This window comes from Solanum tuberosum, unplaced genomic scaffold (assembly GCF_000226075.1).
Source record: "Solanum tuberosum cultivar DM 1-3 516 R44 unplaced genomic scaffold, SolTub_3.0 scf00009, whole genome shotgun sequence".
Taxonomy (NCBI): Eukaryota; Viridiplantae; Streptophyta; class Magnoliopsida; order Solanales; family Solanaceae; genus Solanum; species Solanum tuberosum.
In genome coordinates this window covers 1,915,117-1,929,658 of record NW_006238935.1, presented here as the reverse complement: position 1 = coordinate 1,929,658, position 14,542 = coordinate 1,915,117, and the positions used below count along the sequence as shown (strand labels likewise).

The 14,542-nt window shown below is 35.9% G+C and overlaps 2 protein-coding genes across 3 annotated transcripts; one reads left to right on the top strand and one right to left on the bottom strand.

Moving 5' to 3' along the window:
* The first annotated feature begins 4,179 nt into the window (after positions 1–4,179).
* On the top strand, positions 4,180–4,827 carry LOC107061559 (uncharacterized mitochondrial protein AtMg00810-like). Its single transcript, XM_015310989.1, has one exon. The coding sequence runs from the start codon at positions 4,180–4,182 to the stop codon at positions 4,825–4,827; it is 648 nt and encodes a 215-aa protein (XP_015166475.1).
* A 1,130-nt stretch (positions 4,828–5,957) lies between these two features.
* On the bottom strand, positions 5,958–8,503 carry LOC102579356 (carboxymethylenebutenolidase homolog). 2 transcript variants are annotated; one of them, XM_015310829.1, is made up of 3 exons: positions 8,258–8,503; positions 6,709–7,020; positions 5,958–6,588 (listed from the first exon to the last, which is right to left on the bottom strand). In XM_015310829.1, exons 1-3 carry the CDS (start codon positions 8,281–8,283, stop codon positions 6,063–6,065), a joined length of 864 nt encoding a protein of 287 aa, XP_015166315.1. In that variant the 5' UTR covers positions 8,284–8,503; the 3' UTR covers positions 5,958–6,062. The 2 variants fall into 2 exon arrangements, with proteins under 2 accessions (XP_015166315.1, XP_006339366.1); XM_006339304.2 differs by having other exon boundaries at positions 6,709–6,989; positions 8,258–8,502.
* Between the last annotated feature and the right edge of the window lie 6,039 nt (positions 8,504–14,542).

Sequence of the window (14,542 nt, the reverse complement as noted above, 5' to 3'; positions counted from 1 at the left end):
GTCATTGATATATATACATATTAGTTACATATATACAATTATCTAGTAGATATACAAATACAATTTGTCTATCTCCTCTCTTTGCCCTCTCTCACTCGCCTCTGTCATTCTCGCTCACCTCTCTCCCTTCTAAGATGTAGCTATGAATCCTAATTAAGCAAACTTGAGTTATTTTGCTTCATTATGTTATAAGTCTTTGCAATTTTTGAAAGTTCCTTAATAAAGAATACTTTTGAATTTTTTGGTTTTAAATTAAAGAAATATAGAATGTACCAAAATTCTCATAACTTTGTGGTTAAACATGTCATGTGGAAAATTAAATTAATGAATTATCAAAAAATAAGAACGAAATATTTTTTAAAACAGATTAAAAAGAAAAGTATTGACAAATGATATGAAACAGAGTGAGCATGTGAATATCTGATTTAAGCTGAAGAAAGGCTTGATTATCGACCACTTTATGCTATTTGCTGTCAGTGAACAGTTACTTCAGTTATTAGTATTGGTTGAAAATGAGGTTCTTTATACTCACTTCATAAGACTAAAGAAAGGAAATTTCAAATAGGAAAATGCATTTCACATGCGCTTACCATCGTGCTAAAAGCTATAGCTAATAATAAAAATACAATTTTATTTCTTAACTAAGTCCACTAAGCAAGCGTCATGTTTGATCATGACTCCGATCCGGACACCTCGTGGGCCTTGCCATAGATAGGATGTTGACATTACTCAACAATCCCCCTCCCAACACAACACTTGTTAGACAATTGCCATTTTTTCCAGCTTATTATTTTTACTGTTTTTTACTTATTTCAGTTTAGTGCTTTCTATTTTCTAGCCACACTTAGTCAACTTTAGTTGCTCAACTTTCTAAAGTTAGTGGCCCCTTTAATGGCTGTTAGTGGCCCCTTTTATGATTGTTAGTGGCACATGTTCTTATTTAGTTTTAACATACACTTTGTAAGTGGCTACTAGATAGGAAATGATTAGGCTTTTCCTTGTATAAATTCAGATCTTATGCAAATTAATATATAGCTGGAATTTCATAAATTCACTTCTATTTTTATTCTTCAAATCAGTTTCTTGAGTATTTTGTTCTAACAGTGGCATCAGTGCCTCTAGTTGATCTTACAGGACCAAAAAGTTTTAACCTACAACACAAATGGCATCCAACAACCTACCTTTAAATCCACCATTCACTTTCACCGGTGAAAATTAACAAAATCTGGTCTGTGAAGATGCAAACTCTTTTGGAATTATGAACTTTGGGAAACTGTGATGGAAGATAAACCACTTGCTGCAGCAAATCCTACCTTGACTCAAATCAAATCCAACAACGAAGAGAAGGCAGAGAAATCTAAAGCCAAGTCGCTTATGCAGAATGATGTGGCATATTCTATGTTTTACAGAATCATGGCTTGCAAAACAGCAAAAGAGGCTTGGGATAGGTTGAAAGAAGAATATCAAGGCAGACATAGAACACGTCAAATGCAAGTGTTGAACCTAAAAAGAGAGTTCGAGTGCTTGAATATGCAGGACGATGAAACAATCAGTAAGTATGCTGATCAAATCTCCTTAATTGTTAATAACATTAGACTTTTTGGTGAAGAATTTACAGACAAACGAATTGTGGAGAAAGTTCTTGTGACTCTTCCTGAAAGGTTTGAATCGAAGATTTCCTCTCTTGAAGAATCGAAGGACCTGGGCAAACTTTCATTAGGTGAACTAATGAGTGCTCTTCAAGCACAAGAGTAAATGAGGACTATGAGACGGGACAAGTTCACTGAAGGAGCTTTCTCTGTACAAAAACAATATTTGGAAAGGAAAGCAAACAGGTCAACCAAAAGATAAGGGCAAGCATGATGGAGGAAATAATTAATAGTGGAGATGTGAAGCAGAAGTTCCCTGTGTGCAACATTGTAAAAGAACTACACATCTGGAGAAGTATTGTTGGTGGAGGGTCGATGCTATATGCGGCAACTGTAAGCAGACGGGGAACATATCTAAGGTCTGCAAATTAAGAGCAACGGCCTCTGGTGCTTTGCAAGCACAAGTAGCAGAAGTTGCAGATGCACATGAGAAGCAACTCTTTACAGTTTCATACTTTTCAATCAATGAATCTTCTGATTCATGGCTTCTTGATAGTGGTTGCACACATCACTTGTGCAATGATGCTGAAATGTTCAAATTCCTCGATGATACATACAAATCTAAAGTAAAAGTGGGAAACAGTGAGGCAGTAAATGTCAAAAGCAGAGGGACATTGTCTATCTCAACAATATCAGGTATCAAAACTATTCCTGATGTTTTGTACACACCTGATATGAGTCAAAATTTGTTGAGTGTTGGACAAATGCTTGAAATTAATTATTCTCTGCATTTTAAGAATCGTGAATGTGTTGTTTTTGACCCTTCTGAAGTAGAATTATTTTATGTTAAGATGAGAAACAGAATGTTTTCAGTTGATTGGGAGAAAATAACTGAGCAGGCTTACACTATTACTTCACAAACATGTACAAACCTATGGCACAAAAGGTTTGGTCACTTCAATCTGAAAAGCATCGCAGAGATGAAAAAGAAGGAGCTAGTGGAAAATATCCCTGAATTTCTTTCTAATGCTCAAGTTTGTGAAACTTGCCAATAGGGAAAGCAAACAAAATTGCCATTTCAAGCAAATCAAGTATGGAGAGCTAACCAGAAACTTCAGCTCATTCATATAGATGTTTACGGCCCAATGAAAACAGATTCATTGAGTGGTAACAAATACTTTCTCCTCTTTATTGATGAGTACACCAGAATATGTTGGGTTTATTTCATTAGACCGAAGAGTGAAGTCTTTGATGTTTTTAAACAATTTAAAGATTTAGTAGAAAATCAATGTAATCTTAGTATTAAGGCTTTAAGGTCTGACAATGGAGGAGAATATACTTCTTCTCAGTTTGTGGAGTTTTGTAATAGCACAGGTATTGAACGCCAATTGACATTACCATACACTCCACAACAAAATGGTGTGTCTGAAAGGAAGAGCAAGACAGTAATGGAGATGGCCAGATGTTTTTTGCTCGAAAGAAAGATCCCTAATCAGTTTTGGGCGGAGGCAGTCAATACCTCTGTATATTTGCTGAACAGATTGCCTACTAAGGCCTTGCAGGACATGACTCTATATGAAGCTTGGTGTGGGAACAAACCATCAGTACACCATCTCAGAATCTTTGGGTGTATATATTATTATTGAGTTCCAGAAACAAAGAGGACTAAGCTGGACAACAAGGCTCATAAAGGCATATTTATGGGTTATAGTTCATCCAAAGGTTACAGGATTTTCTGTTTGAAATCAGAAAAACTAATTCTCAGCCGAGAAATAAAGTTTGATGAAGCAGCTGGTTGGGATTGGAAAAATCAGAAAACCTCTTATTCTGATTTATTTTCAAAAGAGCAGGTTCAACTTTCAGAAGATGAACTAGTGGATGATGTACCAGTGAGGGGAACTCGATCCTTAAAAGATGTCTATCAGCGGTGTAACTTGGTTACCTCTGAACCAACAAGCTATGATGAAGCACAAGACTCTCAGGCATGGAGGAGAGCTATGCAAGATGAACTAGACATGATCGAGAAGAACGGAACCTGGCAGCTTGTTGACAGACCTAGAAATCGCAAGGTGATTGGTGTAAAATGGATTTTCAAGACAAAACTCAATCCTGATGGAACAATTTGCAAACATAAGGCTAGATTCATGATGAAGGGATACGCACAACAATATGGTGTGGATTATCAGGAAACATTTGCTCCTGTAGCAAGGTATGACACAATCAAGCTTATTCTTACATTTGCATCTCATAGTTCCTGGTAGATTCATCAACTTGATGTTAAATCGTCTTTTTTGAATGGTTTGCTTGCTGATGAGATCTATGTAGAGCAACCTGATGGTTTCTCAATTTCTGAAAAAGAGGATCAAGTTTATCTCTTAACGAAGGCCTTGTATGGCCTAAAACAAGCCCCTAGGGCATGGTATGAGAGGATGGACAATCATCTCATTCAACTTGGCTTTAGTAGAAATCAAAGTGAAGGTACTCTGTATGTGAAAGTCACTGCAAGTGAGTCCTTAATTGTCTCAATTTATGTGGATGACATGCTTGTGCATGAAGCAAAATTGAACTAATCCAAAGGTTCAAGGATGAAATGGAGAAAATCTTTGAAATGACTGATCTTGGAGTCATGAAGTACTTTCTTGGCATGGAAGTGTTGCAGTCCAGTGATGGAATTTTCATATGCCAGCAGAAATACATTTCGGATATTCTAAACCGGTTCAAAATGCAAGACTGCAAACCTGTGAGTACTCCAATCTCTACTGGTGTGAAGCTTGGCAAGGATGAGGATTCCGAAAAAGTGGATGATAGTATGTATAGAAGCTTAATTGGCAGTCTTCTATATCTAACCGCAAGCAGACCTGACATTCTATTTGTTGTAAGTTTGCTCTCTAGGTTCATGCATTCGCCTAGAGACACATACTTCACAGAGGCTAAAAGAGTGTTAAGGTATATTAAAGGAACCAGCAAGTTTGGAACCTTTTTCCCAACATTTGTCGAAGTAACTATGAACCTAATCGGGTACTCTGATAGTGATTGGGGTGGCAGAGTTGATGATTCCAGAAGCACCTCTGGATATCTTTTTTGTTTCGGGACAAGTTGTTTTAGGTGGAGCTCTAGGAAACAAGAAATTACAGCTCAATCAATAGTAGAAGCTGAGTACATAGCTGCTGCATCTGCTGTGAATCAAGCTATCTGGCTAAGGAAGATGTTGAAGGACTTGGGTGATGAACAAACATAAGCTACCAAGATCATGTGTGACAACAGTTCAGCAGTTTCAATCTCAAAAAAACCAGTGTTTCATGGTCAAACTAAGCATATCAAAGATCAAGTTTCATTTTTATTAGAGAAGTCCAACAATCTAATGAAGTGTTGCTTGTTCATTGTTCATCTGAGAACCAGCTAGCTGGCATTTTCACTAAGTCATTGCCAAAGGAAAGGTTTGAAGATCTAAGGCAATGAATTGGTGCTTGCCACAAAAATGCCAAGGAGGAGTGTTAGACAATTGACATTTTTTCCAGCTTATTATTTTTACTGTTTTTTACTTATTTCAGTTTAGTGCTTCCTATTTTCTAGCTAGACTTAGTCAACTTTAGTTGCTCAACTTTCTAAAGTTAGTGGCCCCTTTAATGGCTGTTAGTGGCCCCTTTTATGGTTGTTAGTGGCACATGTTCTTATTTAGTTTTAACATCCACTTTGTAAGTGGCTACTAGATAGGAAATGGTTAGGTTTTTCCTTGTATAAATTCAGATCTTATGCAAATTAATATATAGCTGGAATTTCATAAGTTCACTCTATTTTTTATTCTTCAAATCAATTTCTTGAGTATTTTTGTTCTAACAACACTTACCATCATGCCAAAAGCTATATATTCCTCAAAGAACAGCCTTTCTGCTATTATAAGAACCAAAACATGGTAACTTCTAGGTGGCACTTATTTGAAAATTAAGTTCACAAACTCTGTTTAGTTGTTCACAGTTTGCAAAAAGTTTTAAAAACCATTTTGCATACTCTGATTTTGAAAATTTTCAACCAAATGCCTATACATGTTCACAACTCATGTTTGCTTGTTTGAATCACTTTCTTGCACATGGTATGAAGGAGATTGCACCTTTCCAAGAGAGAAAATGCCAGTACTATTATTGTTTTTTATAGCCTTTCAAATGATAAGAATCAATCCATCCAATCAAAATTGTTTTTTCTTGGTTAATGTACTAGGCAGTTGATTATCCTGCTTTTATTTTTTATTTTATTTTATGATTGTGGTGTTCGGATGAGCTTTTGCTTACTTTGACTAATTTCACGAGATACCTACCACCTCCCACCAACAAGAGCTATCAGGTTATTGTGCTATTTGTTGTCAGTGAATAGTTACTACTGTTGTTGAAAATGAGATTTCTTATACTTCATAAGACGAAAGAAAGGAAGTTTCAAATTGCATTTCACACAACAGATTGACTATTCACAGAATGAGTATCAATTTTCAGAAAGTAGTCCATCATGCAGCCAGTTTCTCATCATCAAGAATGCCTCTTCTGCATCTTTATCGTCTTCTAAAGATTGAGGTCGATGGGCAAAACCATGACCCCTTCCTTCAAATACCACCACTTTGCAACCATTCGCGTTATTTTCAACCTCCTTCAACACATTCACAGGACAAAGTGGATCATTGTCACCAGAAATAAGTAGTAGTGGTACCTCAATCTTGCTAGCAACAGATAAGTCGATCCGTGTGCCATAGAATGAGATCCCAACACCAAACTCACTACCCTGGTCTTGAGCCAATATGTCTATTAACAGGCCACCGCCAAAGCAAAATCCAATCACTCCAAACTTCTTTGATATTCCTGCAGCCACAAATTCATCGGCCATCCATTTAGTCGATGTGAAAATGTCTCTCACAACCTGTTGTTTGTCTACACTACCGATCCATTGCTCAAACAAAGCTTTGGATTCATCCTTTCTCCATGGATTTCCACGGAACATATCTGGTACCAGAACACTGCAAAATCATTCAACAAGGAATTCAATTCATGGTTGATTCTTTTGCACATGGTATGAAGTATATATGATAACCAAAGGAAGCACCTTTTATAAATAGAGAAGGTATACGATGACTTACTTGTATCCATTGCATGCAACACGGTATGCAAAATCTCTCGTAAATGAGTCCTCAAATCCAAAGATATCAGATAAGAGCAAAATGCCAGTACCATTGTTGTTCTTTACAGCATTACAGAGATAAGCATCAATACTATCAACTCCATCCCCAATGGAAAGCTCAACTCCGTTAACTAGTTCACAAGCCTCATCCTCTACTTTCACATTGCAATTAAAGACTTTGTATTTCTTAGTCTTTCTGAAGGATAACGAAATAGTACCCCAACACTTCACATAGTTTCTCTGGACAATAACTGAAGCATGACAGTCAGCCCTTCATCGAGAATCATCATATAATTTTAAGCAACTCAATCACAACTTATAAAAACACTATTACTTTGTTTCTTTGTTAGTGTGTGTATTCTTTGAATCTACTAGGAAATATGGAACGACGAATGGAGATTTTTAGAACAACTGAGCTTTTAATTAGAAGATAGTACTTATTTTCAGAACAGCAGAGTTTAGGGTAATACAAATTTGTCTCATATTCAGTTTTCTATTGTGGGAAGAGCATGGTCTCAGCAACAAGAAGCTAAACATATAACCAATTGCATAGGATTCACAATATTCGTGAAACTAATCAAACATGAGGCACTGTTATTTATTTATAGCTTCTGAGGCAATGAAACACAAACGGAAAACTCCTTATTTTCTGCTACAGCAGTCAAGAACCACAATTTATTCTACACAAAAGACAATCTAACATTTTTGTTTGTTTTCGAAAACCTTCACTGACATTGGAAACTCGAAAGTTTCCAATCTTGTGGTCTTGTTTCAATGACCTTCTGTTTTTATTGAGTCAGTCATGCAGGAACAATCAGGGCAAGGACATTCAACTTTCTCATTAATAGAACTAGTCATGCACGAGCAATCAGGACAAGGACATTCAACCGTAGTTAGCAAATTTCTTGTTCTTGGGAAGTTTAAGTTCACAGAGTATGTTTTGGGTAAGAAGCTTGACTCAATGGTTCCCGGAGTTTCGACATGACTCTCAATTGACTCGCTCATGCTGACATAGAAGCTAAGTGCAACAACCATGAAAATCAAGGCAACTGAGATATTCTTAGCCATGGATAAAACAATTTGAGTTCAGTGTGCCAGTGTAATACTTTTGCTATTATTGATGTGGGATGTTGCCCAAAGAAATTGAATTGTTGAAATTTATAGTGATAGATTGCTAATATTGTTCGATAATAACATTGAATAATTAGAATATATCTATGTTATATTAGAGTATATGCTTCTTGGAATTAGTGTTCACCAAAGCAGTGATTTCTCTTGGAAAGTTAAAAGATGCTAGGGATGCCGCCTATGGAGCATAAAAGAAAAGTGAGTCGTACAAATTATCCAAAAGATGCTAGGGATGCCGCCTATGGAGCATAAAAGAAAAGTGAGTCGTACAAATTAGGCCAAGCCAAAGGAAGTAATATTTAGTCGTACATGATATTAGACAGATAATTTATATGTATCATTCAGAAGCTAAATACTAAGCAAAGTCAGAAAAAACATACCGAAAATGAAAGATGAAAAGGAGCATCAAGTGGTGTCTCTCTTCTTTTAAGGAGACTGCTCGTAGTCGTTCTTGGAGCTGTTGAACACACAAGGGCTGACTCCATTCTTCCAACTCTCTCTTCTTGTAATCAAGTAAAGATTTGTGTCAAATACAGAGAGAAAAAAAGAAAAGAAAAGAAAGGTGAACTAGTGGACAATGGAGAAAATATCTTTGCCTTCAACAATTAGAACCTCAAATGTTAAATATCTCTATGTTTTATCTTCTTTCTTTGCCAACAAGGACCTCAATCCTAGATAATTTCACAAATGACAGTCAATAGAGTCTTCCTTTTTTTTTTTTCCAACTCATTGACACATTTAAAATTTTGCCTACGTGAGTTCGACAAAGTATGGCCATTCTGAATTAAAGATAGCATAATAATGGTGTTAGGTGGGGTGATAGGTATCCGATGGAATAGTAGAACTGCACCTAAACTAACCCAACCATTTATAAAACGGAAAAGGGTCAAAATTGCCCCTAAACTATGCGAAATAGACCACTTATACCCTTCGTTACATTTTAGGATAAAAAATGCCTCCGCCATGATCCTAAGCCAGGGCGAATTTAAGTTTAAAAAATGGGTCACCGGCATGGTCATCCAAAAAAATTCGATATATCTACTTGTATAATTCGTAAAATATATCAAATAGCAACGAAAGGAACCTATGATCAGAAATGACTGGATGGCTCACTGGTTTGGGTGTTTGTTTTCCACTGTGAATCGATTCCCAATTGCTACATTACTTTCTTTTAAAATTAAAAAGCACGGGAGTCACCCTCTTTTTTAAAAAATAAAATAAGAAATGGAGCTTTCTTTTTACTTCTTATTTTACAAAAAAAAAATTAAAAAATAACCTAAAGTTAGGTTCCATTGCAAGCATTTTATTTCACAAAAAACACAAAGTAGCGCTCGAACTTCCCAGGTAAAAAAACTCATTTCTTCCTTCTTTTTCGTTTTTTCAACTGAAATCACCATTCTTAGTAAGCAAACTAGCAAAATCAATTATAATATTTTAGATCTTATCTTACGTGCAATGATCAGCAGCGGCTCAAACGCACAAGTGGTTTAAGACAAAATCAAACCGAGGCCTTAAACTTTCAAGAAAAACTAATATTCTTTTTAGGGAAAAGGATAAAAAAAAAATGCTCTTAAACTATGTGGAAGGAACAAAAATGTCCTCCATTTATAGTTTGGCTAAAAAATGCTCTTACCGTCAATACTTTGGTTCAAAAATGCCCATGCAGTCAATACTTTGGTCCAAAAATGCCCCTATAGTTATTAAATAGGTCAAAAAAGTTTTTTATTTTTCCTTTTTAAACACATCTTCCTAATTAAAATATTATTAAAGAACCATGTTCTTGTTTTCTTTTTCCTTTTTAAACACATATTCTTCCTAATTAAAATATTATTAAAGAATCATGTTCTTATTTTCTTTCTTTTAAAATCACTTTAACAAATAAAAATGTAGGAAATATTTTTTTTCTTCTTAATCTCATTTTATCAATTAAAAAAAAAAAATCATGTACCATTTCGACATATAATATATGGCATATATAAAATATCATAATATATTCATCATTAATTTATATTTATATAATGATAAAAAATAAGAATTTTTTTTTTCTGAATTGAAGTAAGATAAACATTTCCTAATTTTAAAAAATATTATTAGAAAAAAGAATGTGTTAAAAGAAAATAAATAATATATTTATTTGGAGAATGAGCATTTTTGACCCATTAAATAACAATAAAGGCATTTTTGAACCAAACTACAAACAAGGACATTTTTATTCCTTTCGCATAGTTTAAGGGCATTTTTGACCATTTTCCCTTCTTTTTATAAAGTATACTTTTCAAATTTCTTGAGATGCAAAATTGTATATTTTTTTTATAATCGGATTCTTTTAATAATTATTTTTCAATCAATAATTCATATAACCAGTGAATTTAATATTTCTTACAACATAGTGCTCTAGGTTTATCAAATTTCTTCTAATAATTTTTTCTCTTAATATATTTTTTTTTGCAAATCGTATTCAATATTTTTCTTATGAAAAATATATATTTATTATTTCTAAAATAATTGAGATCCTTCAAATTTGGAAGCCTAACGTAGTTGCCTTTTTCATAAAGGGGCAAAGCCGTCCCTAACAATGGTGCACCCGTCTTCTTGAAATCTTAAATTTGCCTCTGATCCTAAGAGACCACAAATACCCTCAAGAGTAAACACCACAATTTTTTAGTGATGTGGCAAGCCACCTGAGACTAATCCTTCCACTTAAGCACTGCCAACTAGGATTCACTACAAAAAAACTAGACCTTTAGCGGCAACAACAGTCGCCACAAAAGCCTAGAATAGCGTCACTATGAGGATCTCCGTAATAAGTTGGGGAAGCATTACATATATAGTCCCACAATTTTTAAGGCATTTTCGCATTATCAGCTAACTATAGGAATTACATGACTTTCCCAATTTTCGTGTGTATTAGCCCATGGATCAGGCGTTTTGGAGCACCCTGTAACACCCCGCTATTTGTAATAATTATAATTAGAAGAAAACTTTTTTGGAAATAATCTAATTTGGAAAGTTTGGCAAAGTTAAGCTAAGTATGAGTTTTGGGTCAACTTTAAACGACAATAACTCCTATCACATAATGATTTAGGTGGTATACAAGATAACTTAGGGAAGATGAATGAATTATCTTTCCAATGCCACCAAGTTTGCTCAATTTGGAGTTCGTATGAGGGATATATGTCCATTTGAAGTCGGGTTGTCTAGATAAGGAAAGTCTAAACCGGATTTTAGGAGGGTATGATGGTATTTTCCATACCCAATTAATTTATTTCGTTTTTAGAAGTTTAATTAGGGTCTAAACTGAGTTAGTTCAGATTACGCATTTACCAAATCACGCTAGGGTTTTTGGAGAAAGAACTCAAGAGGACAAAGGAGAAGAAAAGTTCAAGATTCGTCAAGTTCTTGCGATTTTGGTTGTGGATTTCGCCAAGGATTCAATTCTACGAGGTATGTGAGTTCACATAGAGTTGGGTTCGTTCACCCATGCGCTAAACATGTTTATTTTAGTGTAATTTTTGTCCTAAAAGATTGAGGATTTGTTGTTCTTGAGTTGTGTTCTTGAATTGCTTTCATTCTTGAACTTAGATGGGGTCGATGAGTTTCTAGAGAGAGTTTTTATCGATTTTAAGAGTTGTTTTGGGTTAGAATCTTGTGTACATATAATTGGTATCTGAATCCAAAGACGAATTGAGAAAAATAATCGAATTTAGGTGAATTGGGGTGAGAAAACGAAGAAGGAAAAAGTCGAGTAGATTTCGACACGCAAGTTCGCGTCGCGGACTTGCTCCCCCAGTACACAAAAATCACCTCCCCGTCGCGGATAGGACGCGGACTCCTTTGTTTCAAAATTAATTTTTCGATCAAATATTTAAATACATCTCTGCGTCGCGGACTTGTTCCCATGCAGTGATTTCTTGATCGTTTCTCATGTTTAACTATCTAAAAATACTCCTAAACATCACGAGATCTTTCCTATCACGAATCACAACGTTGAATTCAAAATTCAAATTCAAGCTGCAGTTAAGAGTCAATTCTTGAGAGTTATTCGAGTCATTTTAAGAAGTCTTTTGCAAATCTTTTAAACTTGTTTTAAGACTTAAGCATTGAGATTGAGAAAGAGTAGAGTCGAGTTCATTTCTTTAAAATGTTATGTGAGGACTACTTATTCCCAAAGAGTAAATATTTTCACATTTAAGATGAGAGGAAACACCGATTTCCAAATGAGTTTTCATGAGTAGTTTTGAGTCCCATCTTTTTTAAGAGATAAGCTTTTTGAGTAATAACCTCAAATCACAGAGAAAGAGTTATGTTTTTAAACATATGAGTTGAGTATATTTTGGGAGTAGTATTGAGCACCGATATGGGGACTAGTTCATAATAACTCAAAGTTTCCATAAACCATGTAGCCAACGTGGGTAGAAAGGGTCATACTTTTTAGATGATTCCTTAATGCTTTTTAGCATAGACTAGTGGATCCACTTAGTTGAGGCGTTCTATATCCTGACAAGTTATAGGACAGTTTTGGCAGCATGGGCGAGACGCTGTATCATCACATAACTTATAGTGATGGTTGTCGGTTAGAGAAACTCCCACAAAATTATATTACTTTATTATATATGTATATTGAGTTTTTACCTACTGTTTAAATGCTTTATATAAACTACATCTTTATTGTTGTTTATTTCTTCATTGAGTTGAGTATCCATGAGTTGAGTAAAGCTGAGGTAAGTGTTTCTTTCAAAATTCAGTTCAAAATTTTGTCATGTTTAGTTTTCTCCTCGCATGCTCGTACATTTAATGTACTGATGCCATTTCGCCTGAATCATTTTATGATGCAGATACAGGTAATCAGGATCAGTCAAAATTTTGTCATGTTTAGTTTTCTCCTCGCATGCTCGTACATTTAATGTACTGATGCCATTTCGCCTGAATCATTTTATGATGCAGATACAGGTAATCAGGATCAGCATCCAGCACCTCGTTGATCCAGTCGAGCACTCAGAGTCAGTTGGTGAGCCTCCTTGTTTTCCGGAGGATCCCTTTGGTTATGTTTTGTTTTATTGCTTTTGGCTATTTCAGTTGTTAAGATGATCGGGGGTCTTGTCCCGACATCCCTCTTAGTATTTAGAGACTTCATAGATAGTTAGATATGAGTTCTTTAGTCTTGATATTTCAGTTAGTTGATTTTAAAGACTTGAGTTGCCATTTTGGCTAAATTGAATGTTATTTTCTAAAACATTCTCAGTTTATCTATTTAGAAAATTCATTTTAGTACTTTTTATATTGATTAAGTATTCCGCTGAGATTCTAGCCAAGCCAAGGGTTCGCTTGGGGACAACAATGGTTCTCGAGTGTCAGTCCCGCCCAGAGTGTAGGCTCGGGGAGTGACAAACTTGGTATCAGAGCTAGGTTTCAAAATTCCTAGGGAGTCTTTGAAGGCGTGTTTGTAGAGTCCTAGTTATCGGTATGAAGCGCGCCACATCTATAATTAAGAGGCTGCAACATTTAGGAACTATCTCACTTCTTTCATATTCACTTCGTGCGATAGAGTTAATCTCTATAAAGTTTCTTTCTAACTCGTGCTTGCGCGTGTCTTTTAGATCATGCTTCTACGAAAAGCTGTTAGAGGTCGTCTTGCTAGGAGAAATGTTGAGGAGCAAGAGGTACCTAATGCACCTGAAGTGCAACCCCAAGGATAAGTCACCAATGCTGAGTTCTGGGAAGCTATTCGGATGTTGAGTCAAGCTATGATCAATCAAGCTGGACAGAGAGAGAATCGACAGGAAGTAGCTGATACTTCTAGTATCCGTGAATTTTTAAGGATGAATCCTCCAAGCTTCACTGGTTCAAGCATCACTGAGGATCCGGAAAACTTTGTAGAAGAACTTCAGAAAGTGTTTGAGGTTATGCACGTTTCTGATGTTGAGCGGGTAGAACTAGTTGCATATCAACTGAAGAGTGTCGCTAGAATTTGGTTTGACCAATGGAAGAAAGGTAGAGCTGAGGGTGCACCGATTTTAAGATGGGTTGTGTTCGAGAGTGCCTTCTTGGGGTGTTTACTTCCCCAGGAACTTAGAGAAGAAAAGGTATGAGTATTCCTTACTCTTAAGCAGTAATAATGAGTGTTCATGATTACAGTTTGAAGTTCACCCAACTTTCCCATTATGCCCCATAAATTGTTGCGGATATGAGGAGTAGGATGAGTCTGTTTGTTGCTGGATTGTCTCGTCTGTCGAGTAAGGAATGTAAGGCTGTGATGCCAATAGGTGATATGGACATAGCGAGGCTGATGATTCATGTGCAGTAAGTTGAGGAGGATAAGCTAAGGGATAAGGAAGAGTTCAAAAACAAAAAGGCTAAAACATCTGGGAATGAGTCCGGGCAGCAAAAGAGTAATGCCAACCGGGCATCCTTCCAACAAAAGCAAAAGGGACCTGCTCCATCATCTGCTAGTGCACCTACATCAAGGAACAAATGTGAGTACAATAATCAGAATTCACAGCACTTCAGAGCTAGACCTACACAGTCTCAAGATAGTGTGGCACGAGGAGGTAACTAGGCTCATGTGTGTGCTAAGTGTGGTAGGAACCACCCAGGTAAGTGTCGCGATGGCTCCACTAATTGTTTAAAGTGTGATCAAGAGGGCCACTTTATGAAAAAGTGCCCTA